This window comes from Cetorhinus maximus, chromosome 4 (assembly GCF_964194155.1).
Source record: "Cetorhinus maximus chromosome 4, sCetMax3.hap1.1, whole genome shotgun sequence".
Lineage (NCBI taxonomy): Eukaryota > Metazoa > Chordata > Chondrichthyes > Lamniformes > Cetorhinidae > Cetorhinus > Cetorhinus maximus.
In genome coordinates this window covers 20,766,104-20,793,760 of record NC_135882.1, presented here as the reverse complement: position 1 = coordinate 20,793,760, position 27,657 = coordinate 20,766,104, and the positions used below count along the sequence as shown (strand labels likewise).

At 43.3% G+C, this 27,657-nt stretch overlaps 2 protein-coding genes across 5 annotated transcripts in view; one reads left to right on the top strand and one right to left on the bottom strand.

The window, feature by feature from the left end:
• The window catches only part of LOC144679535 (sperm-associated antigen 1-like), a 503,898-nt gene that overhangs the window by 275,569 nt on the left and 200,672 nt on the right, over positions 1-27,657 (top strand). The gene's annotated exons all lie outside the window — the stretch shown is intronic.
• Positions 441-27,657, bottom strand: part of LOC144679537 (sorting nexin-31-like) — a 122,720-nt gene continuing 95,503 nt past the window's right edge. Inside the window, exons 11-14 of one of the 2 annotated variants that reach the window (XM_078540031.1) lie at positions 16,907-16,999; positions 14,356-14,430; positions 7,634-7,693; positions 441-1,706 (exon numbers count right to left, since the gene is read on the bottom strand). In XM_078540031.1, coding sequence (XP_078396157.1) covers positions 1,662-1,706; positions 7,634-7,693; positions 14,356-14,430; positions 16,907-16,999 — 273 coding nt within the window. In that variant the 3' untranslated portion in view covers positions 441-1,661. Of the gene's footprint in view, positions 1,707-2,241; positions 3,733-7,633; positions 7,694-14,355; positions 14,431-16,906; positions 17,000-27,657 lie in introns of those variants that run through there. The other variant, XM_078540030.1, reaches the window with a different exon arrangement.

Here is a 27,657-nt window from a genome sequence, read left to right as displayed (position 1 = left end):
GCTTTGCTTTCCTAATTTCAATTTTCATTTCACCCTTTTCTATACTCTAGGCTTTCTACAGTATTAAGTCTTTTGTGACTGTCATAAGCTTTCTTTATCTGTTTTATCTTGGCCTGTATGCTTCTGGATAACCAGGGGGCTCTAGAACATCCTGAATATGTGAAAGGTACACATTTGTTCTCTCTTTATACATTCAAACAAAAACGGATAGAGTTGGAGTTCCGAGAGGAGACAAATGGCTCCAAATCTATACCTATCTTGGATCAGGGAACGAGGGAGGATGAGAAGGGTTGTGTTTTGCTCTGGACAGGGGAGGAGCGATAAACTAAAACCCCCAATTCCCTTCCATCAGTAATCAGTATGGTTTATTTTTGAAAAGGTAGATGTGTGTTTCTAAATCCCTGTTAGTGTGTTCAATTTAAAAAGTCTCAGCAGCAGGCTTTTGTGGGTTCATGCAAAGAGGATTATTTATTCTCTCACACACCCTGAAAGATCTAAATGCTACGTTAGTCACACACCACGTGCTCAAGAAAGATATGATGAAAGAAGATAATGCACTTCTACAAGTATTAAACCAAAAGAATAGTTAACAGTTCACATGTCTTTGCGAGTCCAGTGAAGAAAGTTTATTTCCCCTCATTCTTGAATTGTAACTCAGGTAAGTTCAGATGGCTGGGGGTTAGATATCAGGATTACTTCAAAGAGAAGAATATTCAGCAGGTCATGAAGTCAGGCACTCGTGGTTTGTTGTACCAGGAGGTTCAATTCCTTGACAAGTGAATTTGGAGCTTTGGAATCAGGCTGCTAGGCTTATTAGAAGCTTTGTAAGCCTCTCGGTTCTTAAAAGGCAAAGGTGGCACAGCCTTTCTCTGCAGCTGTCATCTTGTCAATATTATTTTGCAGACTGCCCAAGGTCTCTTCTGAGTTTTGTGATAAAAGGATTTCAGAGGACTAGTTTCAGTCGCATGTTCAACAGCCATTGATGTACAATAGAAGGTAGATCATGATCTTTCACACTTAACTTGTAATTAACTGGTCTCGTCAGCTTTCTTTTTTACATTGCAAACTAGGAGACAGAATCTAGGAGTCCATTGACTTTGTATTTTGAAGTAAGCTTAAAACAATGGCAGGCATGAATTCCACAAATGAATGATGTCTAGATATGTTCATTCAAGAGGGAAGACCCCACCCAACCCAGTATGATTCAATTTAGAATTTTCTGGAAACTTGATAGCCTAGATTGAAGTTGCAAAGGTCACCTGACCCCCTTGCCACTATCTTAACAGTTCATCAATGTTTATTTTTAAACATATAAAGGCAGTTCCAGAAGTTTCCATCAGAGCACAGTCCATGTTTAAATTTATGATTATGACATGCCTGCTACAGGGCATGACACTTAAGATTCTTCTTTTGAAGAGGAATGATGCGGTGTGTTACTGGGGAAAAGATTGTGCTACAGAATCTCTCTTCACAAGCAGAATTGAAGATGTTTACAGTTCCATATCAATATTGCCCATTTGAAGAGGCTCACTTGCACACCTGTGGATAGTGGGGTATCTATAACATATTTGTGATCTAACTGAGCTGAGTTGGTAAAGGCAGAGTGTAGCGGATCAAACTGTGCCAGATTTGATATCTAAACTGTGCTGCGTTAGCTGATCTCAGTTGCCATACAAGATGGGGCACTTCAATTGGCCCTTGCACTCCTGGAATGGGGAAAGTGGGGAGAGTGGGAGGCAGAGGGCACAAAAGAGGAGGGAAGTTAGCCATGGTTCCCACTTATGATTGCTATCCAGTCACCCGTGCTTCAGAGCATATTTGGATCTCATATGAGGACAGGATCAGGCTCAATTATGATGCTCCATAGTGGGATAGACTCGCAATGCTCATTGTATGGACTTGAATAATGAGCATGGTACTTCTGGAGAGAAAACTAACAAGATTAAAGCAAAGTATTTGGGACGGTATCTGTGAAACAATTAGGAAATAGCTAAATAATTGGAAGAAAACCAAAAGAATATTTGAGGAACAATTTAAAAATATGAAATTGACTACAGGACTACAGTCACAATGATAAGCACAGTGGGGAAAGGAATAAGGTAGAAACTCTGGCTTTGGGAACAAGAAAGAATGCGAGAAGAATGGGAATGGTGGCGAGACAGCGGGAATCGGGTTCTAATTTCTATGGAAAATTACAAGTCCCATGACAGATCTGACAGTGAAGAATGATGCAAAATTACATTGTTCCTTTAGATAACACAAAAGTTTATTAATGTTCAACATGTAACGCTGTGCATTACTTGGCAATACGCTTTATTGCATAACTTTTCAATACAAAAAGATAAAAAAAACTCCCAAAGTGAACAATGTGAGCTTCAACACACAAGCTGTCAAATGATGTTCAAAATGACTCAATTTTATTGCACAATAGATTAAAAAATGTACAAAACTGTATACTGTATCACTAACAGTGAAAACAGCTCAACCATGACTCTCCGTGGAATTCATATGCAAATGGAAGTGGCTTAAAATGTTCTGCTCATTCCCAATTTGTACTAATAGAGTTAATTTGTAACTGAAAACATGGATATCTAGTCAGGTACTGACCTTCGTAATATGGACTTGGGCAAAGTTCACTGAAGAGTTCAGAACATTGGGAATTGGAGACAATGGGCAATGCAATTAACTTGAATCTCCTAGAACTGCTTCTTAATCCTATTATAACACTCTCTGGTCATGTGCATAGGTTTCCCTCATTTATATCTCTCATTCCTTGTATCGCAGCAACATCACAAATACTATTGGCTTAAAATATTCTTTTTTAAACGAGGGAGTGGAAATTTGTGCAGATGCATCCATACTTCCAAAAGTACAATGGAATATGTTTAAAGTGCTAAATTTTGCCTGCTTGTGCTGCTATCATCTGGTCTTATCTTCTGCATCCGTGATGATATACCTACACACAAACGGAATCAAAACAGTGATACAAGCTAACAAAAGCAGATTTATTCCTCTCCAATGCCGAACTCTTCTTCAGATCAACTGTGAGCATTGCTCGTGTGTTTAGGCTTGAGGAGATCTATTAGGGACTGGCGTCAAAAATAATGAACCAAAAGGGTAGGGTTTAAGTTAAACTTTAAAATAAGGGTTACAAAAATAAACTGAAAGGCCAACTTCCTGGGAATATCTTCCACTTTAATCCACGATGTGCACAATGAATGTTAAGGCAGTCAGGCTCTAGACAGAGCTAATTCAAATAGCAATTAATAAAATGAGTCAGTGAAAGGATTTGGTGACTTTGATAGTAGAGAAAAAACCTAAACCCTCTACACCTCCACTTACATTTACCCTTAATCCATAGGGATTGCACCTACTTTGCAGAAAAAAACCATTGCTCCAAAGTCCTCTGTGTATTTAAACATAGAAAAGTCAAAGTCGCTCAGACCTAACCTAACCCAATTTATATGGCTTAAATAACCAGTTCCCTCATGGAGGAATAAAACTTCAAAAACATCCTTTGTTATTAAATAAAGAGGGTAGCCGATGTACAATTTACACTCCCTAAGTGTAATTAACCCAGATAGGCTTTTGTGCAAACAAACATGTTAAAGTTGTACTTAAAGGCTTTGACTGTGGTCACAATTCCTCATCAGCGATTTATCCAAATATGCTTGTTTCATGTTTTCATTTCTTAAGTAACATTTTCTGTAGCACAACTCCAGAATGCTTACTCTAGAAGAATGAACAGGATTGTGTGAAATTAAAACGGGTCATGAACCGCTCATTTCTTTTATAACACAAAACACCAGTTCCATTAAATAGTGAATTTTTACAAAATAGAAAACCCTCAACATGAGATGAAAATGATATTTTCATAAGATAATTAGATTGTACACCACCTAATTGATGAGCACCAAAGTCTAGAAACTCTATAAATTACTCCATTAGGATTCATACCCTCACGAAGCTATGCCCTTTTCTTTATTTGAAGGCTTGATGTTTCAACTTTCAACTGATGGGACATTTTGCAATTTGAACTGAGACAGAGCGAACTGCTTAAAAGTTCAAGGCCATGTTGCAAGGTGAAAGTGAGAAACAAAAAAATAAAAAAAAATCACCCACAGGGGAGCGTGAAGAGAGAGACATTTCCTGTAATCCAGACACCCACTGAAATTCATAACTAAGGAAGAGACATTAAAAATATGAAGTACTGGATATTGAAACAATGGCTGCTACAAACACACCCAAAACCTCTTAGAAATACACAATGGATGAAGTATTTCAAGGCTAGGCTGTCCAGCCACCTGAGAGAGACACAGGCGATGCCAAGAAAATCTTCAGCATAGGAAACAGGCTGAAGGCTGCTCTCTCTCCCTCTCTCCCTTTCGGGATAAGAACGTCATCTGGTTCGAGAAGCCAACTCTATCAGAAGCCACCCGTGAACCGAGATCCCGTAATAAACGCAACATCTTACTGCATCCAAGAAACCAACTAACCCAAATCGGCCGCAAAATCCACACCTCAGGGACAATTAAAGGACACTTAACCGTATATTCTTTTACTTTTTTGTTATTGGATCTAACTCTTCTGATCTCTGATATGTGCGGTGTGTGTGTGCGCGCGCGTATGTGTCCGAATGACTACATGAGGGCCAAATGCTTGATGTCGCATTTTTGTTATTTTTGTCAGGTTTAGTGGTTAATAAATTTGCTCTTTCTTTGATTCAAGAAAACCTTGTTGGATCGGCTCCTTATTGCTGACAGCTTAAGTTGTTAAATATATTCTGATCTGGAAAAGGCGCATCCTCGTGAAAAAGAAATTTAAACCTTTGTTGTGACGAAATGAGGAGATCGAATATAGGGAAGACAATTCACCCCTTCTCAGCTGGTCGTAACAATATTTATTCTGTGACATTAGACTTAGAAGACTTGCGTCTCTAGGCACATGGGGCAGTCAAAGCACATGCTTACATCTGTTTTCGATAGCTTGTTTTTCCTGGAACAGGTCACCAGCCTGAAGCCAGAGGCTACCGCTTGTGGGCACCATTTGTACTAAGCAGGGCTGACCAGGTGGCTCTCCAAATCTTACCACCTACCATGGGCATATTGGAAGGACTTGCAAGTTTTAAAATCAGCCTATTTGGCTGCGGTGTGAATGCACCATCCTTGGCCTTCAAGTCCTCGAGAGGGTCAGAGACAGGGACATTACACACTGTGCCACATGACTTTTCTGTGACCTTGGTTTAATATATATTCACCTTTTGGCTACAACTTCCAATGCAACAGACTTAGTCCTCAGAGCTAAGTTCCCTTTCGTAATCAGGTCTGAAGCAGAGCATAATCGATGGCAAATGAGATAGTGAATTTATCTCCAATTGTGTACCAAGAAAGGCTCTATTCATGGAATTGGAACACTGCATTCTGAGGGCAAACGATGGAAACTAAGATTATTCTTTGCCAGACAAAACACAATGTGAGGTAGGATTTAGTTTTTTTTAAACAAGGGAATAGGTAAAGCAGAACCTATTAAATGCTTTTACGATTAAAGTGAACTGACATCGAAGATGACCTTAGACCAGGAGCTAAATATAAACTGAGAATTCTACTCTCAAAGGACATTTAAGTAATGCAATAATGTACCAACTATTAGAGTGAATATCATGAATGCTAAGTCTGTACAGTGTCTTTAAAAAAAAAGGGATGTTAATCTAAAGCAGCAACGGAGATGGTGAAATTACATGTGCAACAATAAATGGTTGGAGGAAGTGAGGCTGTAAACCAATCCATTTTCTGGAATAAGCAAAAATACAGAACTGATGCTCTTATTGAGCTTTAACTTTAAAAATGTCAAGTAAGTACATTTTGGTTAAGTTAGCATTCTGGCGACGTGTACAATTGGCCAGGCTTTAATGATCAAATACCAAAACACATACCTTGGCCTATATCATAGATCTCTCGATGGAATTTATTTAATATAGATTGTGGAGGCAGAGGGCAGAGCTGAAGTACTAAATGAGTATTTGCACCTGTCTTTACTAGAGAAGAGAATGCTGCCAATGTAGCAGTAAAGGAAGAGGTTTGGAGCAATATCGGATAGGAAAACAACAGATAATGATGAGGTACTAATGAACTTAGCAGTCATTAAAGAAAAGACACTTGGTCTGGATGTGATGTATCCTAGGTTACTGAGGGAAGTAAGGGTGGAAATTACAGAGGCTCTATTCACAATCTTCCAATCCTTCTTAGATCTAGGAGTGGTGTCAGAGGACTGGGGGATTTAAATAATATGTCTCCATTAAAAAGACTGAGGGGGAACAGCCTGGCAACTAAGGCCAGTCAGCCCAATGCCGGTGGTGGGAAACCTTTACAGGCAGGATCCTGGGACAAAATTAAATGGCATCTGGAAAATTGTGTCTTAATAAAAGAAAGTCAAATTAAAGGCAAACTGTGTTTGACTTACTTGATCGAACTGATGAGTTCAAACTAGTGTACTGTGCATAGACTTTCAAAGGTATTTGATAAAGTACCACATCATAGATTTTTAGCAAAATTAAAGCCCATGGGATTAACGGGACAGCAGCAGTGTGAATACAAAATTAACTAAGGGGCAGAAAGTAGAGAGCAGTGATGAATGGTTCTTTTACACTCAAAGTGGCCTTGGGATGTTACTACATTAAAGGTGCTATATAAATACATGCTTTTGTGGTTGATGGTAACCAACTTCACTAGACAGACTGGTGAAATGGACAGACACATGGCAGATGAAATTTTCAAATGTGCAGAAACACAAGGTGATCAAGGACAGGGAATATAGGTAAAGGCTGCATTTGCTACCAGTGCCTTTGCGCAGTTGTATGCGGATGGTAGACCCAGGTTAGCAGCCAACTTTATAGGGGGCAATGTACAGCAGGGCGTATTCGCAGTCATCATCCCAGCAGTAGGAGGACAGAATGTTGTGAATTTCTATCCTGGACTGACAGGTACTGGGTTTTGGAAATACCTTTTACAGGGGGTTAGAAGGCAAGGATTTGCAGACGGGAAAGTAAAATCCTTTCCTTGTGGGATATTTTACTGCAGTCCCTATCTCGATATCCCAGTAATGTAAGTGGATTGTAGGTTGCTGTGAGTGTTAACTATATTGCCTCTCCTCATTCTTCCCCCTTCTGCCATTCTGAGTTTCAGGCTGCAGGCTCCAACAGCGACATCGTTGGATTTCTGCACATGTGCGGACCAGTGCGCACACGCAGACTGGTATTGGTGGCCATCTTACGCAGCCATATTGCATTGGTAGGAGACACAGTGATAAGTAAATGGTCCCATTGTAAAAGGGAGTGCAGGGACCTGGGGGCATCTGTACATAAATCTTTGAAGGTACAGCATTTAGAAGTGAGTCATTTAGAAGTTCTTAACTTTGGATGCATTCAATTAAAAGTAACAAACAAATTAATCAGCTTGTGTCATTCCACCCCTTTCCCTTCCCAATCATCTCTCCTGGGGGTGCTAGCTAACGTTGACAGTGGTGGGAGTTCCTTATTCTTTAGACAGGAGAAGGGACTGATATGGAGAATATAAATAGTGGAAAACTACAAAATATTCTTCCCCATCCCCTTCCAAAAGTATGAGCATATACTCACCAAGGCAGTCAGAGAATTCCAGGGTGTTGACCTAAATTCTGATGTTGCATTTTCAATCTGCTGTAGAATGCAAGTCAAGTTCACCAATTAATTTAAATATCTTGGCAGGACAAGTTACAACAGAGATTTAATTAAGTCAAGAGACAGGTTCTAACCTTGTACAGCTCATGGCTGCTGCTGCATCAGGTTTTTTTAATATTAAAAAAGTAGTTTATAAATAGACGTGTCAAATTAATAGGCTATAAATTACATCGAGATTACATCAAAAAAGCGGCATCAGTTTGATGAGTATTGAAGACATTATTTCACCTTTGGCAACACTTAAAATAAATACGTTAGGGTGTCCAAGTACATCCGCCATAGTGAAATCTAAAACTGATATAAAGCTTGGTAAAAGGTACGGTATTGGTGGTTCAGTGGTATAACGTATTAAAAGTTTCACTTCTGTCACCTAGTTTGGAATTTATCTTTGGGTTAAAGGTGCTAATAGCAAATGTTTTACATGAGAATCCCTCAGGTGGTCTCATGCCAGTTCCAAAACGCAACCTGTGCTGTAACTCATGGGAATTTTTAATACTGATGCTTGTTGAAAGTGTGCTCCATCCCTAGAAATAAGATCCCTCATTTTTAGAAGCATAAAAATTTACAAGGTGTACTACTAGTGAGGCTTTGGGCCTACATTCATTAGGGATGGATGAAAACCTGGAATACTACCAAGTTCCAGGTTGTCCGATCGCTGGGACTGAAAGTGGGTCCCGAGGCCATGGGAAAAGACAGTGGGAACCAGGATTGGCTTATCACCAGCCACGGCCAATTGAGAAGCCACTGTCGGGACCGCCATCCAATTGAGGATGGCAGGCTGGCTCTCACAGCTACCAGCCCAATTAGAGGGCAGGCAGCGCCACTGATAGAGTTGGCTCCTGCTGAGGCTGCAGGAACAAGAAAAGGGAGCCTACGTGTTGAGGCACGCTTGAAAGCCAGATAAGCTTTTTGTACATAATGCGCCAGGACCAGGCAGGCAGGTCTTGGCATCGGAGGGGGCGAACTCAGAGGCGACAGAATTGGAGCCTCGGGCGCAGCTGTTGATGCCGGGGACGGGGACCCCTCTGAGGGACAAGGAGTGGCCATAAAGGAAAGCCCCCATTCCCCATCCCGGCGAATCCACTGGGAGGCCACCACAGTTTACCTCACTGTCTCCCCACCCAGTGGGGACCTGGCCCGACGTCAGTGGGAAGCGGCTGTTCATTGATCAATCTACGGGTTTAATTGGCCACCCACCTCCAGTTAACCAGCAGCTGTGCTGCAGCTACTCATTTAAAAAAAAATTCATTTTACGGGATGTGCGCTACGCTGGCTGGGCCAGCATTTACTGCCCATCCCTAACTGCCCTTGAAAAGGTGGTGGTGCGCTACCTTCTTGAACCGCTGCAGTCCATGTGATGTAGGTACACCCACAGTGCTGTTAGGGACGGAATTCCAGGGTTTTGACCCAGCGACAGTGAAGGAATGGTGATATATTTCCCAGTCAGGATGATGAGTGGCTTGGAGGGGAACTTCCAGATGGCGGTGTTCACATATCTGCTGTCATTGCCCTTCTGGATGGTAGTGGTCATGGGTTTGGAAGGTGCTGTCGAAGGAGCCTTGGTAAGTTTCTGCAGTGCATCTTGTAGATGATACACGCTGTTACCACTGTGCCTCGGTGGTAGAGGGAGTGAATGTTTGTGGATCAGGTGCCAATCAAGCGGCCTGCTTTGTCCTGGATGGCGTCAAGCTTCTTGAGTGTTGTAGGAGCTGCACTCATCCAGGCAAGTGGGGCGTATTCCATCACACTCCTGACTTGTGCCTTGTAGATGGTGGACAGGCTTTGGGGAGTCAGGTGGTGAGTTACTCACCACAGGATTCCTAGCCTCTGCCCTGCTCTTGTAAGCCACAGTATTTAAATGGCTAGTCCAGTTCAGTTTCTGGTCAATGGTAAGCCCCAGGATGTTGATAGTGGGGGATTCAGTGATGGTAATGCCTTTGAACATCAAGGGGTGATGGTTAGATTCTCTGTGTTGGAGATGGTCAATGGTGAACATTGTGCAATCATCAGCGAACATCCCCACTTCTGACCTTATGATGGAAGGAAAGTCATTGATGAAGCAGCTGAAGATGGCTGCACCTAGGACACTACCCTGAGGAACTCACGCCACGAAGAATATGCTATGGTGACGAGATGCAGCCGGGCTCTCTCCTGATGCCTATCCTGCCATTTTATGAGGCCTCCTCCCTCCCAGCCCGTCTCCAGAGGGTTGGTAAAAGCAAGCCCAAAAACGTTTCAGCATTTTGGGTAGTTATTAACAGACTTGAAACGTCAAGAATCGTTGGCTGAAAACAGGTTCAACAATGACGGACTCGCCGACAAGGCGTATCTCTTTATTGATCTTCTGAAGCAGCTAAATGCATAGAGCAGCTTCAATGCTGCAGACGGGAGATGGATGAATTTAGCTGCAGAGCTGCCCAGTGCGATGTTTTTGACGCTGAGTATAAACTCACATCAACAGAAAAAGGAACCGATAGCAGTTACATGCCACATTCTGAGGAAAGCATCGAGAATTAAAACTCTCATTTTAGTGGATAGATACGGTAAAGTTGAAGTGTGGTGCAATTTGAAGTGATTGCGAAATGTGTACAAGCCAGAAACCAAACCTGCAATTCCTCTTAAATGTTTACAGTTTCTAACAGGGTTACATGAATTAGGAAGAAACAACCTATAGTGAGATGTAAATACGAAGCCAGCAAGTTTCATTTCTAGTTTCTTATATTAAAAAAGTACAAGAATTAACTCTTTAGGTACAGATTCAATTCGTCTCGAGTATTAAAAACATTTAGTGACTTTTGCAGGTGTCCTGTGTTCAGATGCCCCATCCAGGAATGCCTTCAACCAGGGCTGACAACCCTACTTATCCAGGGCAGCAAAAGGGGAAGTATAATTGGCCTCAGTGCCCTGGGTTAAAGAGGAGGATGTAAACCTCGTGTGTGTCCCCCACCCCCCGCCGAATCCCGACCAAGGAAACTCATGGTTGACAATTCTAATGGAAGCACAGGTATGGGACCATTTGGTGGGGGCAGGATCCCCTACGGTTAAGTAGAATACCAACAGTCACCATCAACGGTCAGCAATGTGTGTGTGTGCATGTGTGCGCGTATATAAACGCGCAATTTAAAAGAAAATGGCTTTTGCACAGTAAAGCATTCCTAGGTGACTCAAAGCAGTATGATCAAGCAAGTTTCAGTACCAAACTACGTCATGAGATTTTTGGGCAGATAACCAAAACCATTTTTCAAAAGAGCTAGGCTTTAAAGGGAATCTTAAAAGGAGGTGGGGAAGCAGCAAAGTTCAGTGAGAGAATTTCTGAGCTTGGGGCCTAGGCAGCTGTTGGCACAGCTGTCAACAGAAAAACAACGGATATCAGAGAAACGCAACAGGCCAGAATTGGAGGAGTGCAGGGATCTTGGAGGGTTGTGAGGATTTAGGTGTTTAGAGATAGGGAAGGGCAAGATCATTGCAGGATTTGAACACAAGGATGAGAATTTTAAATCTGAAGCATGAAAAATGACGACTTGGGTAAAAGAAAAACTGAATGGCATGGTGTCTGTGGAAGTGTATTCCAGGAGGATTTCAACATCTTGAGTGGGGAGGGGAGTTTTTACTCTTATAAATGGTCGTATTGGATCCCGAAACAGAATCAGAAATAATGTGCACTAGATAAGCTGACAAGAATGCTGGAACAAGAAAAGATCAAAGTTCTCAAAACTCTGTTGTTAATTTGTTATTTTTATATAAATCTTACTGGCCTAAATTGCTGAAATGATAATGGATGTGTAAATGACACACTGCTGTTATTAATAATGTGCAAGTCGCCCAACAACTTGTTGTGAGGAAGAGTTACAAATCACCACAATTTGTGGGCGATTTGTGCCACTCCACTAATAGCCTCACGCAAACGGCCTCTCACTTTTAACCTCCCTGTGGGTTACATGAACATTTTACATTAAACTCACCACAGAAAGTTAAGTCTAGTAATTAGTAATGCAAGTCTCCTTTTAATAATGAGATAATTGTTGATGACTGACAATCAAGTCCTCTTGCCCAGAAAGCGAACAATTAGAAAGTGTGGCGTCTTACTCCTTCAGGCTGAAAATTATTGGAGATCTTAAAATGTCAATCTTTACATTTATTATTCTTACTTCTGCTTTCCATTCCTTTATTTTCTCTTTCAACTAATCTTTCTTTTCCTCTCTATTTAGCTTTCAGTGCCTCATTTGACATGGAATTCACTAACTCTAATTCACCCTCTTTCTCAGTCCTTCCTCTATTTCTTGGTCCTCAAATATTACTGATTAAGGAGTTTGTCTCATTGTTCATCAAGGTTCCCCATTGTTTCATATTATCTCGCACCTCCATTGGCTTACAGGGAGAAAAAAGTGAAGGGTGCTGCAAAACTTCTAAATAACCAAACCCCACTCCAACAAATTCTGGCCCTCCAAGCAACCTCTGTGGGCACAAACTCAAAGTCAGACCCAAAAAGGCTCCCAATCTGGAAAGCATTTTGGCGATTTCAAACAAGGCACAAGCAATTACGAAAGCAAATGGTATGTAAGCCTTTATTACAAAGGGATTAGAGTACAAGGGTGAAGAAGTCTTCTGCTATTGTATAGGGTCTTTGGAACCCCACACCTGGAGTACCATGTGCTGTTTTCGTCCTCTTACCTAAGCAAGGCTCTAGTAGCCATAGAGGGAGTGCACCATAGGCTCACTAGACAGATTCCTGTGATGAGGGAATTGTCCTCCGAGAAGAGATTTGAGTATACTGGGACTATGTTCCCAGGAATTTAGAAGAATGAAAGGTGACCTCATTGAAGCATATGAAATTCTTTAAGGGCTTGATGGAGTAGATGCTGCAAGAATGTTTTCCCCTGGCTAGGGAATCTAGAACTAGGGGATCACAGTCCTCAGAATAAGGATATTTAGGACTGAGATGAGGAAATATTTCTTCACACAAAGATTGAGAGTCAATGAAATTCTCTACCTCAGAGCTGTAGATGCTAAATTGTTGATTGTATTCAAGGCCGTGATCAATAGATTATTGGATACTAAGGGAATCAAAGGGTATGGGGATAGTGCGAGAATTGAGGGAAAAGATCAGCCATGATCGTAATGATTGGCTTATTCCTACTCCTGTTTCTTATATTCTTATCCAGACAATCTCATTAGAATACACAAAAGCTTCAAATGCACGTAAACGGTTGGAAATCAGCGGAAACAGCCCTAGCTCAAAGCCGAAACCAGCATGGTCTTAGATTTTAAAGTTTCAAATCACTTAACCATCGTTCATGTATTTCAGGCAGAGCAGGTTTAAAAACCTCAGGAAGCTTTTCAATTTTTAAATGTGACTTTTATTTGCCCCATAGAAATGCACTGAAACAGAAAATACAGAGCAGGTATCCGTGAGGATAACATTTTTCAAAACGCTCAAAAGGTTGCAATTAAAAGACCAGAAAAATTGTTTACTGGCCATCTGTGCCTGAAAATTTAGTCATAATGTCCAGCGATCACCTCAAGCGCAATCGGAGGAAACACATATTTCAGAATCACTGGCAGGGCCAGTCTTGTGGGTGAAGATTAGTTTGGATGGAGATAGTTGGACAGATAAATGATGAAGAACACTCAGGCATAATGTAGTTAAGCGCGTAAATCACTTAAAACCAAAATCATTAAGCGATTTAATCTGCTTGCACCAGATTATGGATGCACCTGGACGTAAATACAGAGGAAAATCCAAACCATGGCGATTTACAGATTTTACATTTATAGCAAACCTAGTATCCAAAATTTACCAAACTAGGATGGAAAAATATTGTTTTGCACCAACACAGATAACACATTTCCCTGATTTAACAGGAAGTTTTGCATATCCAGTAACAAGTATCTGCCTGCTGTAACTATAGGCTCGATCTTGCTGGTGCAGGGCATGACATTGCGCATGACATTAATTATACATTTTCCTGCAGCCTCAAACATATTTTATGCTGTAACTTGCTGGCAGTGTGAGCTGATAACAGTGTGGCATAGGCAACAGGGAAGCTAGGATCTTTGCGAACAGGGCAACTGTCTGTCTCCTTAACCAATGCGATTTAAGGATGGAGAAAGAAACTGAGGGAGGACTGAGAAGGAAATAGAGTGAATAAGAGTCAAGTCAAGACGGAATTAAAAACAGAGAGGGAAAGAAGGATTGGAAGCAAGAGGAAAAGAGACAAAGGGAAAAAAAAAATCTAAAAATGTAAACTCTGACGTTTTAAAGATCTCGAACAATTTACTACACGCAGGAATGTAACAGAGCACTAAATTGTTCCCATTATGGCATTACACTGACAATTATCACACCATTAAATGGTACTTTCACCATTAAATATCAGATTTATTCATGTGGTGGGTTTAATGGGAAATTAATGTGCATGCTTAGCACATTCTTAAAAATAACAGGGAGGCTAAGGATGAGGTGTTGTTTGCATGAAATAAAAAGCAAACTGACGTAATTCAACCAGCGGGTTCTGGAGATTTGCAACTCACGCCATGTCACTTGAGCCCCCAAACTCTCTGGCTGATTTGTACATTAGTAAAGGTGTGTGTAACGTGCGTTTTTTTCCCAATGCATTTGGTCCCATTATTTCAATACTTACCATTTCTGTGTATCCCTCTGATATCTTCAGTTTTTCTATTACAATCTCTTGTATACATCTACTAAGTAGAAAGGCCTGCAAAAGTTTATTATCAATAGTTATGACAAAAACAAATTGCTGTTGGTTCATATCTCTGTACATACACTACAGGACTGATGGCACCATCACTAGTTACTTATCCATTTGCTAATTGCAATGTGTGGCTCAACTAAGCCATTCCCAATTTTCACTGCCTTGCCCTCCCTTCTTTTATATTCCGCCCTACGCCCCCCCTCAACCCCCAGTTTTACTCAACATCTCTTCACCTGGCACACCTCAGAATGGAAACTAAGTCGAGTGGATGAGGAGAATGAAGTTAGTAACCTCCCTGTTCATTAGCACTGTGGATTGGTGCTTCAATACGGAGAGAGCTCCACTCTGCTAATCTAAAAACAAGTGTTGTTTAGAAGCGAAATCACAAGCTATACAGCAAGTGAGAGCTCCAATGCGCTGCAGTATGGAATGGCAGAATGCCCATTCGTGCATTTAAAAGGTGTAATTATTCACATTATGCTGCAACATGGCTGAATCAGAGTTAAAAAGCCAGGTGTCTCCCACATAGTGGTAGAGACAGATTCAGTTGCCTCTCTCGCTCTTCTCTTGCCCTTCCAATAGGCAGTTTCAAATTACCATCGATGGATCTGAGGAGCAGGTTGCTTGCCCAAGCTCATGGCTAGGAATGATGTGTGTTGACCTTAGAAAGGGGCAAAAAAAACCAAAATACAAACCCATAAAATTAACAGCTTTGGTAGCTCTTTTGCTGTACAGGGGGCTAAACAGGCCTACTCCTGTCCCTTTGCTCTTAGTGAACGGCTGGGCTTCTAAATGGAGGGGCAGATTTGTTTGAGCTTCACTACAACGCACCCCCAACCTTGTCCAATATTTCTTATAATCTCACTGTGCCAATATATAGAGCACTTACAAATAAAGTGTGTGCAGCAGGTAAAAGCTGGCCCAACCTCAAAATATTTCTTAATATTTTTATTACTACTGCAGGGAATTGGGAACCGTGTAGAAATTTGTAACTCAGACTGTCCTACACTCTCAAATGAAGTAGTACAACAAAGGAGGGGAACACAGTCATAGTGATAATTTGAAAGTGTCATGTGGCGAATTCATGATTCTTGCAGATATAGAAAATAAAAAACACAATGAAGGATTTATGAAGAAAACCGTTTCTGGCAAACAAATTTCAAAAGGAGCAGAGTAGAAGAACTTCGTTGCAAGAAGTTTTCCTTTTAAAATTTATTGAAGCAGCAGGGTAATGTTTGAGAAAATAAATGGCTTTTTAAATAAAATATTGAAGTTCCCAAACCTATTTTCATTTGCTCTCACTTCTGGAGGTTGAAGAAAAGCCTCCATTCAGATTATTGGTTGTTGAGATGTCCATTTGAATGGTCAGTGCTGGTTTGTTATTTTACCCATGCATTGTGGTTATGTTGAACAATACAGGAACTGGCTTGCTTAGAGGTGGTTTTTCATCGTCCCTCCAATGACCAAATCAAACCTGGTGAACTAGCCCCTCAAAGGGGCAAAGCCAGGTAGGAATGAAGGATGAACCTGATGGGCCAAATGGCCTCCTTTATCTGTATTCGCCTTTCAGAAATGCTAGTTAAGATCCTACATAAGATCCTACATTTGATGAGTGTCCGCTCAATGTTGTAACTACTCGAGTGGCCCAAACCGACGGACATGTTTATAAGTGGGCCAAAGACTCTTGATAATAAATTAAGTGTGGAAAATACTCAGTAAGTGCAAAGATGTTTTATTACTTAAAGGGCAGTGAGAAAAACCACAAATTCCTGGGGAACTGCAGCACAACTGGAAATGCAGTGGGGCAGGGCTTCTGCTGACTAACTGGCCCCACTGTCCACCGCTGCCAAACTTCTGCAGTCAGCAACTCAACATATTTTGGGCAGATGCTAGTACTGGTTGTCCCAGGCACCCCAGAACAGCAAAACATCACTGTACACCTTTGACGCTGGGTCAAAAAGCCTGGAACTCCCTTCCTAATAGCACCGTGGGTGAATCTACACTAGATGGACTGTATGAGTTCAAGCTGGCAGCCAGCCACGACCTTAAGGGCAATTAGGGATGTTGGCATTGCCAGTGACACCCAATGAAACAAGACCTGCCAAGCCAAGGTTAAAAGGGCTGAAATACCCAGAAATCAAAGGCCCCACTTTCCCAGCAAAAAAAAATTGTTCAATTGTTAAATAATTTGTCACGCTGATGTTCAGAAGCACCATTTCATGCAATAATTTTTAAGCAAAGAAACCCTTAGAAGAGAGAGTGCTCTAATGAAAGTCAATATATTTAAAATATCTCATTATATTCATTTATATATATTATGTAATAACAAGGAGAGACACTCTCATTTCATACAGGCAAAAGCTCCAGGAGAATTGTGCACCACATTGAGAACAAACATGCTGGAGAAAGATAACAGTGTTGCTCAGTTGGTCTAATTTCCTACCCTTCATGCTGTTGTAAGTGCCAGTGCTGCACCAACCTGGTGAGTGTAAATCGTGATCCACTGCCATAAACCTTGGCTATCTTGATATTCAAAACTCAGTTCCGGTTTCAGTTCTGTTTCATCTTGTACCTATAAAAGGAAACCAAATGAAACAAAAAATTATTTGCACAGAGTTAAACTCAGATGAACAGTAAGTCACATGAGTTGCACTTCATCTAAACATCTGGATTCTACCAACTTCATTGCGGTGTCAAACATTTCTCCACACTGAAAGCAAAACCCTAAACATAACGTCTGATTCTAATATGATTAAAAAAAAACAATCTGAAAGTAAAGCTTCTTTTTCTCCAACCCATCATGTTTCAGGCAGGTGCTCTGCTATTCAAAAGTGCCGCGAAAATGAAAATTCAGATGTTAATTCAGAAACGTTTTCTCTTGCATAATTCAAGCCAGCACTTTGAGAGACTAGGTTGTTCCTCAAAATTATGTATTGAAACAGCCTTCAGGATTTACTGTGTCTGCCCCCGCCTGCCCAGTGAGAGGTTGGGTTGAAAATTAGGTGTAATTAGTATTGAGAGAGAGGATATTAGGTATAGGGCCATGAGAAGTTGTGGCAGGTGGTTAGATGGCATTTAAAGAGAAAATGGCGGTTGGCAATGGTGGAGAGTGGGGCAACAGGGAGCGGGTTACAAGTGAATTGGAGTAATGTGAAAGAATAGAAGGACAGTAGATTAGGAGAAGGATTTGACATCATTGAATTGCAGTTATCTAACTCGCATGCTTTTAATTTGAGAAAATAAAATAAATTGTGCAAAAACTGAAAGGATTATTGAAATTTTGAGAAATTGGCAGGCGATTTTTTTTTTGCAAAAATATACTTTATTCATAAAATATCTTCAACCACATTCCAAACCATTTCAAAAACACCATTACAAGGGTACAATCCGGTTCAACTTTTGCAAAATGTATCACCAGGTGCATCAGTACAAACAATATTACAATCATTTACAGCCTTTCATTTTGAGCTGTACAGCCCAAGGGGATTTAAACAGTTCCCAGTCCCTCGGTGCACTGTGGCAGAAAGGTCTGAGACAGCGACCCTTCCCCATTGCGCCTTTGCGGCAGCTGCCCCAAGCTTTAGTGCGTCCCTCAGCACGCAGTCCTGGACTTTGGAATGTGCCAGTCCGCAACACTCGGTCGGGGACAACTCTTTGTGCTGGAAGACCAACAAGTTTCGGGCAGACCAAAGAGCATCTTTCACCAAGTTGATGATCCTCCAGCTGCAGTTGATGTTTGTCATGGTGTGTGTCCCTGGGAACAGCCCGTAGAGCACAGAGTCCTGTGTCACAGAACTGCTCGAGAGAAATTGGCAGGCGATGGTCTTGGAGCAGAGAATGGTTCTATCTTCAATTAGGAAAGCAGCTAAGCCCAAGTAGAATCCCTGCTTCTCCTGGTTCTATATTAAGGTAATTGAAGGACTTACCATATTAAGGGCTGCTGGTTAGGCCACAGTAAGAAACTGAAAAATTGAGGATAGCATGCCTGGCACATGCTGAGTGCTTACGAGTTTCTGAGAGGAGTCCTGAAACAGGCATTATACCGTTCATTAGCATATGCAAGAGGCCTAATGCCCATTTCAGATGGCTCTGAATGGGTATTCAGAGATGCCCGAATATCCTCAGAGCTAGTATGGTGCTGCAGGAACTCTTTTGGAGCGGGATGTAACCCCGTAATATTGGTCACTTTCACCCCCATTTTATGCCCACAAGATGAACAAATGGAGCATAATTTCTCCCTCAATGTTTCTACGTGTGACAGACCATATCTGTACTGAGGGCTCTTTTCCCCAAGGCTTTCCTATGAAACTTGCGAGGTGGGTAAGCAACAATTCCTCACTGTCTAAATATTTTAGCTTCCAGGTAAAGATTTCACTTCTCCTCAGACAACACTGGAAATTCCAAGTGTAAGTAAGAATCCATATCTGACCACTTCATAGGAGCTTGGGAATGCATGAACACTCTGCTACAGTCACTTTAGAGGTGTACTGAATGCATTGGATTACTTGAACATAAAAAACATCCAATTGCCCATGACCAAATAAATCAACAGCTATTTTATCGAGGCATAAACAAAGAGGATGCAGGTATTGTGTTTTGCTGGTTGTTGTATATTTTATGTATTGCCGAGCAATGCAGAGATGACACTAGTTTGAGTGTGTGCAACAGGTTTATTTACAGTGCTTTAAAATATCGTTGCAATCGCAAAATGTCTGCACTCATACTTCCCCAACTTAGCACCTGGTAGCTTCTAGTGTTATGATCCCAGCTGATGTTATAACTGGACAAGTCAGATCCCAGGGTGAAACCTGGCTTGATAGATCCTAACTTTTATTTTCTTGTTTAGAAACATGGACGGTGGCTACTGAACAGAGTCACAGGAGGCTGTAGATGAACTTTTAACAAAAGAATAAAACATTTATTAAACAATAGATAAGCTATATTACACTACTCCTTCACCCACAACTATACCTTTACAGATATATATTGATTTGTAAGAATAACACAAGTTACAAAATCTATCTTATACTCTAGTGTTCACAGTAAGTTCACAGTCTATGTAAACCAATAGGTGACCTGTTGTCAGACACATCGCGCTCTGAAACCAAGTGATAGATGCTACCCAAAGCAGATGTTATGGATCTCTCATCAACTCCCTCCAGACGCTTATCACACCGTGAGCCAACCGGTCTCTGAACTCAGTCTTTCACACGAGGGTTTCTATTCTCCACTCGAAGAACTCGCCTTGAAATTTTCTCCCAAGCTACTCCTTCACTTTGGCTTCTTCAACAGTCTAATGGTTTGAACTCTCCTTCCGATATTCCTCTCCCCTGGATCGCCACGCGCATTCAAGCTTCACCTTCCACACACTCTCTCAGATACTCAGCCGAGCCAACAGAACACATGCTTCACAGGTCCGTAGTAAGGAGATACCAACCTTCGGGTGTCTCCTTGGATCTCCTGCCTTCTCGCAAGCCCACTTTGCCTCAATTCTGCTCCCCGCAGCTTTGTGTTTTAACTTGGAGCCTTTTCCTCTGTTCCTTACTTTCACTTGCACTGAACAAGACCAGATTAGATGCCTGTTCTTTTCCTGTCATTGTCTACCATCTTCTGCCCAACTCCCTGGTTTTTGGGGCTTTCTTCTTTCTTTGGAACCTGCTCCCTGCAGCTCCCTTCCTGCCTGCTCTGGCAGTTTCTATGGAATGCTCCAACCAACTGAAATCAAACTGTTTTTCTGTTTCTCCCTGTGTCTCCATGGGCCCCCTGTTACTATGCAACAGCACAGTTTTTCCTACTTTGTTTTAACTTCCCTAAACCACTTCAAGGGTCATAAGACCTCATTAAAATGCAGGTATACGAACAAACCCAGAGGCTTGCAGGCAACATTCTAAAGTGACCAAAACCCCCACCCACACACACACAACAGATAAATTAAACTTAAGGCTGTGGCTTATTCCTAACACCCACACATACACATATAACTTAACTTAGAACTATCTCTAGTTCCTAACATTAGCTGCACGATTTACTTTAGTTCATAGATCAGAGACCAGACTCACATAATCGAACAGAAGAACGATTGAACACTATAGCAGATGCTACATTTGGCATTGATATCCCCAGGAGAAGAAGGTGGGGGGGGGTTGGGGGGAAAAGAGGGGCAAATCAGCCTGATATCCTACCCATAAATATTAAATTATAGGTAGAGATCAGGGAGAATAGGATTGACCCCAATTGTGATATATCCAACAATTAGGCCTAAATTTTAGCTTCTGGGTCAGGAGCCCAGAATCAGGAAAACTCCCAGCTCCGCGAATCAGACTCGGGTAAAAGTGCCCCAGATGGTTAGATTTTTGTTCCTGGGGTAGGGTGCAGGTGTTAACAGGAGCTGTGCCCATTGCCCACGGAAACAGTTCAGAGGCAGCACAGGGGCTATCGGGTGTGGAGGCTGGCTGGGCGAATGCCGGATCGTTGAGGTCCGCCGCTTTGCCCCAGCTGCAAAATAAACAATAAAACAAACAACAGCCCTCTATCCCTCACCCTCCACACACACTCCATCCATGTCAACCCATGCCACCTTATGCCATTCACCCACCTCTTATGGACCTTCATACAATCCATGTCACCTCATGCTCCCCCCCCCCCCCCCCCCCCCCCCATGGCCTCTCATATCCTCATGCTGAACTATGCCCCTCTAACAACCCCAATGGCCCTTCATACTGTCCAGGCCAACCTATGCCCTTCAACCCAACTGTGGCCCTTTATAGGCCCTATGCCAATTTAGTGCTAACTCATGATAACCTGTGTCCCCCACCCATGACCCTTTTCCCTTACACTCTCCATGTCAATTCACCCAGTACTCACCATGGGCAGACATCTGGACCAATGCTGAAAGGAAATAAAGCTCTAAGTGTCTATCGATGAATTCACGGTTTCAAAAAAAAAACACACTTGATAAAAATTCATTCACTACATATAAATTCCTCTAACCGTTTAATCCCTTACAAGCATTTGTATTCACAGCCTCACAAAGACTTTATAACCACTTGGATCTGTCAATCAAACTGTGAACTGACAGGCACCCTACTGTGATACTGATAGGTTATGAAATCAGTCATGCAGCACAAATCCTAAAATGATAACCCTCAGGCTTATGTCAACAGAGTGAAATAGCAAGGACTAATTTTTCTTAAACCGGCAGCCTACTTTCTTTTTTAAATTTAAAGGCCAAGAGATTTAAATCCCTTGACAGCTTGATAGCTCCAATGAGCTTCGACAGCTACCTTGACAAGTGTTAAATCACTGAACATCTGAAGGGTTCTCAAAATTCCCACATTTTTCATATCATCAACAAGGATATGACTTTTGGACTTTTAAGCTGCTGAGTTAAGTGTAAAACCCTGCAGACAGGAGGCTGGGCCCATGAAGGCCTGGGGATGCACATGCCCGGGCTTATTGGGTGCAGTGTGGATTGTTTTTCCTGAAACCAGACAATGAGAGGAGACAGAATACGCATTCTTCCCTTTAATACAATCAATCCAGAGAAAGACTTCACCTCACACGAAACTGAAGCCCATCAAAATCTTGCATAAATAATCGCTACTAACTACTAAGGCAGGAAGGCACAATCAATTCAATTATGCAAACCCATCAATACTCCACACATACAATGGCTTTCAGTTCAAAACTAGTTACTAGGTAGGAAGACAATGATAAACATCATGTGAGCCCATTAAAAACAACGAGACATCAATCACCTGGGGAAGCCCACCAAAATCAAACAAAGAACTAACGTTGATTTGAAATCCGATAAGAAATTCGAAAGACAGTATAACTGGCCCGGTCAGTTATGAGAGGGAGAGGGAGAAATCAGCTAGCAGAAGGGTAAGCGGTTTTGAAAGCTGACACAGAGCAGTGAGCAGTTGGGAGCGGTTGAAGCCGAGTTTAAGCAGGGAGCTGAGCCAAGCAGGGAGGAGATCTGGAGGTTTGCAGGCCCGCAGGCAACATCACGGCGAGGGGCACGGGGTGGCAGGCTCAACCGAAGACAACAAGGCCGCAACTGCAGCCCTCCATGAAGATCGGCCACCCACAACCGCGCCCTCCACCCAACTGAGGAACCTTCGCAGATTCCACAGACCAGGACCACGTGGGGACGGCAGGCCCCAGAGGGCACAAAGAGTGTACCCCAAAACTGCAACCGGCTTACCTGGCTGCATTTCGAACTGTCAAGGAAACCTGGGTTGGTGAGCATGATCCCTGACCTCTCCTAGTTCGATTTAGTTAGGTTTTGGGGGTGGGACAAGGGTAAGGGGATTAGTAGCGTGATTTTTCCCTCGTCATGCCGTGTGTTCCCCATTCTTAACTAAGTGTACTTTGTAAGTCTGTATAATCTCTGTGTAATCCTAATGTTATAAGTTCATTTGTGACTTCAATAAACTCAGTTTTTCTTGTACCAAAAACCAGTTGTCTGCTGCACTTTGTCACAACCCCCAAATAAGTCCAAGGTCTAGAACCCAGGGAGTGGGAGCGATTCGAACCACTCAGCAGTCAGAGGTGAAGCTGACACACACACCACCCCCTACATAATGGCGACCGCGACAGGACCTTGGCAAAAGGGATGCGATGCAGTGGACACTGATTTGGAAGAGAGAACTGTAATGGAAGAGAGGATTTCAAATTATGTGTTCAGTAAGGTGAATATGGGGAAAAAATGGGTCACTAATCTGTTAAAGGCTGGGCGCCCGGTAGACGCTGCAGCTAAATGGACAGAAGGGAAGGATCATAAAAAATCCATAGAAAAGGCAGCCTGGCCGATGTGCTTCAAGAAACAGATCCAGCTTTTGGACAGGCTCGTTGAAGCACAGGCAGCTGAGATTTGGGAGTCAGCCCTGGAAGTCCAAACAAAGGCCCTGGCAGGGGAGAAGTTACTGTTAGCATTGCAGGCTCTGAACCAGGAAAGGGTGCAGTTAGTGAGGGAGCATAAAACCCAGCAGGAATATTTACAGTGTCGGGTCACCGAGGCCAAGAACATTGAGCTGGGGTTGCGGGAAAAGAATGCCCGCCTAGCAAGACAAGTAAGAGAGCAGGAGGAGAAAGTAAAAGGCTTACAGGCAGCCTATAAAATAGTGAGCGCACTGGGGTTTGAGGATGCAGACCATGGCCCCTGCCAGAAGCAGATAGAGAGTCTGAACCTTGCTCTAAGGACGGCAAAAGGGATGGTGTGCCTCATAAGCCCTAGTGCAGCCCAGGTCAACTTCACAGGGAACCTGGGGAGGACGGTTCAGACACCACAGGTAGTGCCAAGGGACTACCCGGTTGAGGAGCAGGAGGGCCCACGACCACCACCCGTGGCACCAAGCTTTAGCGAAATCTGGCGGGCGGGGGGGTGGTGGAATTAGGGGCAGAAGCTGAGGAGGAAAACCCCCAGCAAGAGAGGCTGGGACTGGGGCCGATATGCCTGGCCCAGCAGCAAAGGTTGGCCCGCCCGCTGATAACGGGGATGAGGGACCCCTCCAAAACCAGCTCGTAGTTCCCCACGGCAGCCAACAGCTTAGGGCCATGGTAAGCCATTTAACTAAACTTGCGGCAAATGAGGATCCCTCGGTCCACTTCAGGGAAGTGTAACAAGCAGCATCAACGAGTGCAATGATGCTGAACAGGCCAAAATGCTGCTATTCTCCCTGGAGAGTAAGCTCTTCCAGTCCCTCTCTGACCAATGTAAGATGGGACAGTGTGATTATGGGGAGCTCAAGGAGGAAGTTCTTGAGGCCATGGGGATGAATGAGGGAAGTCCTTTCTCCCGGGTGGAAAAAACAGTGCAGCTTGTAGGAGATCTCCCGCAGGCTTTTGCAGACAGGTTGTGGCCGGTGTATAGGAGCGCATGCAGTGGGACGCCTAACCTGGACCAGGATCAGTGGGCCCACTGGCTCCGTTGCCTGGTGGAAAACAGCTTGCCACAGGTCAGGGCCGCGGCAGGAATGTGGCTTGACCCAAAGAATCCCCTGACTACCGAACTCACAGTGATCAGACCATTGACCATAGCTTACCGTAATGGTAAAGGAACCAGTGAACACCCACCTAAAGGGAAAGTGCATGAAATGAAACCCGGCCAGGGTTGGAAGGAGTGGCATCAGGAAGGGAATAACCCTTCCAGCACAAAGCTCAACTGTTATGGGTGTGGGAAGAATGGGCACTGGAGGAAGGAGTGTAAGAATCCTTGGAAAGATAACAAGGGAAAGAATTCCTCAACTCCAGCCCAAAAGGCAGAGACAGGAATCCCTCCCGCCACCATTGAGTCATTTTTGGATGCCATGAGAACCTTATTGACTGGCCCAGGGAAGGTAGCGGCCACCACCATCAGCTCCATCTAACCCACAACCCTGACTAGAGCCAGCAGCAGTGGGGGAGGAATTGGGAGGTTTTCATCCATATGGTGAAAGCCCATTCCTCCGCAGAACCCCGGAGTGAGGGCAACCGGCAGGCCGACGTGCTAGCTAAGGAGGGTGCCCGCACAGGCATTTTCTGGGACCCATATGGATCCCGTCCTATAGCAGCGGTCATGGGTAGGAAAGGGAACCAATGTGATGTGTTTAAATCTGAGAGAAGGGAACAGCCAGTTGGGGCAAGGTCTGAGGATAAAAATCCTCAGCCTGCAGCAGAAGCAAACTCACAGACTGCACAAGCAGGTGCAGTGGCTTGTTTTAAGGGAAGGGCCATCCCACCCACCGTTTGGGACACTCCCCCGCTCATCTGGGACTCAGACAAGGTGGGACCTGAGGGCAGAGAGTTACCTGCCCCTGACACAGGTTTAGAAGAGGTACAGCCTGAGGATAGAAATCCCCAGCCAGCGGCTGGGGTTGAAGACCCACCAGCCAGAAAATCCCCACCAGCCAGAGTCCCTAGAAGGTACCCACGAACGCCACGGCCAAAGAAACCGTGGTCACTGGCTCCCCAGTATAAAAGGGCAGCCCCTCAAGTCAGGGATCAATCTGAGGACAGAGATCCCCAGCCAGCAGCCACAGGCTGCGAGGGACCAAAGGTACAGGACAGGGCGGCCACACCGCAGGGAGTAGTGTGCTGTAGCCCAAACAGGGATTAACCTGACCGCCCGGGGATGGGCGGCGGATGTACATAGCTTCTGTTATTTAATTTTGAGATTGTTAAGTTTGGGTGTTTTAGTTAATAAGGTGGTTGGTAGTTTAAGTATTATTGTTATTATACCAAAACCAGTTGTCTGCTGCACTTTGTCACAACCCCCAAATAAGTCCAAGGTCTAGAACCCAGGGAGTGGGAGCGATTCGAACTGCTCAGAAGTCAGAGGTGAAACTGACACACACACCACCCCCTACACATCTATCTAACAAAGGAAGCTGAAGCCAGTCTGTCTTCAATATAGGTTTATTCACAAAACCCAGTATAACAAAAGTGCAGACTACTCTCTCCTTCTACACAGCAGCACCCACCACAGGTGGAAACTGGTTCTTATATAACTGCCCTAACCTTTCCCGAATTTGTATCGGATGCTCTTAATCACAACTACAGCATGCACTCAATTGTTACAGCACTTACAACATTAACAGACAGGTCCAATGAGTTTATCCACTTTTTATGCACATTCATGTCCACTCTTAACAATCCCAAAGCACAGCTTACCTGTCCCAAAGGCATCCCTGGACCTCTCCAAAAGGGTACCCTGCCTTTCCAAAGAACTCTGTTAACTTTAGACTTTCTCCTGATAGGTCGAAAGTGCACAAGTTATATTTTGAAAATCCCACTAGCGATAAACGGATCTGACTGAAGGAAGCTGCACTTTAACAAGCGCTGTTGTGAACCACAACCTACCACGGGGAAAATGGTGAGGTGCTGGGTTTGGGGGTAGACTCCTGGAATCAGGCCATTTTGCATAAACTGGAGACCCTCTCGATTTTTGCAAAAATGAGGGCCTTACTTTGCCTGCTGGAACTCAGACCTTGAAATTGGATGGGGGCAGCTCCCCCAGCACAAGCATGGCGGAGTGGAGCCCTTATCTGGCTATGATTGAGGCCACAGATCTTGTTCCCTATACATGGGGAAAGGGGTGTTTGCCCATTGTTGGCACATCATACCAAAGGCATGAGAGCAGCGCTAAGCCCAATCACCTGGTCAATGTAGGAGTGGCGCCCAGCATCTCCAACTGGTGCCCGGGGCCTGGGAAATGCTTGAAACCAAAACAAGGCAAGTGGAAGTTTTTTTCCCTAAGGGAGAAACCTGGGGCATTTCAAAAGGTGATCAATATCTTACAAACCTTTCCAGAATTTAGTGGATCACAAACTTACTCTCAGCTGCTGAGGCTTTATAAAGGCAAAATGGGCAGAATTGTCCAGGGAAATGCTGCCTCGATATTACAGGGCCAGAGGGGATAATAATGGACAGGTGGAAGATATCTCCCACCACTGGAATTAAAAAGGCCATTGAGAATTTCAGGATCAGTCTATAACCACATTACAAAATAGTCATGAGCCAATCAAACAGAAAAAAAACTGGATAACCAAAGCCATCATTCAAACAAGAGGAGAATTAACTCATGTTATTCTAGTTAGAATGGGTCTTGATGCCTCTACCTTCCCTTACCATCAGCTTTGGAACTGTATGTTGGTTCAATTGTGCCTGCTTTTTTGCCATCCCTTTACAGTTCCTGGGGAACACCACTTATCAAATTCCTGCCAATGAGAGTTTCTACCCCATATCCCCAAGATATGCCCTGCCTCCAAACCAAACACCAACTCATGTCACAAGGTTAACTCCAATTCTATGCACTCAAAGCTTTTGGTTATAGTCTGTTGTTCGGAATTTTATCAGATGCCTTCTGGAAGTGAAGGTAGACAACATCCATGAATCCCACCATGGCAGATGGTGAAATCTGACTTCAATAAAAGGATCTGGAATTAAAAGTCTAATGATGACCACGAAACCATTGTCGATTGTCATAAAAGCTTATCTGGTTCAATAGTGTCCTTTAGGGAAGGAAATCTGCCATTCTCACCTGGTCTGGCCTACATGTGTCTCCAGACCCACAGCAATGTGGTTGACTCTTAAATGGCCTCTGAGCAAGGACAATTAGGGATGGGCAATAAATGCTGGCCTAGCCAGTGATACCAATATCCCATGAATGATTTTTTAAAAATGGACACTCCCCTATCCACCACATTAGTGACCTTCTCAAAAGAACCAACTAGATTAGTCAGACATAAC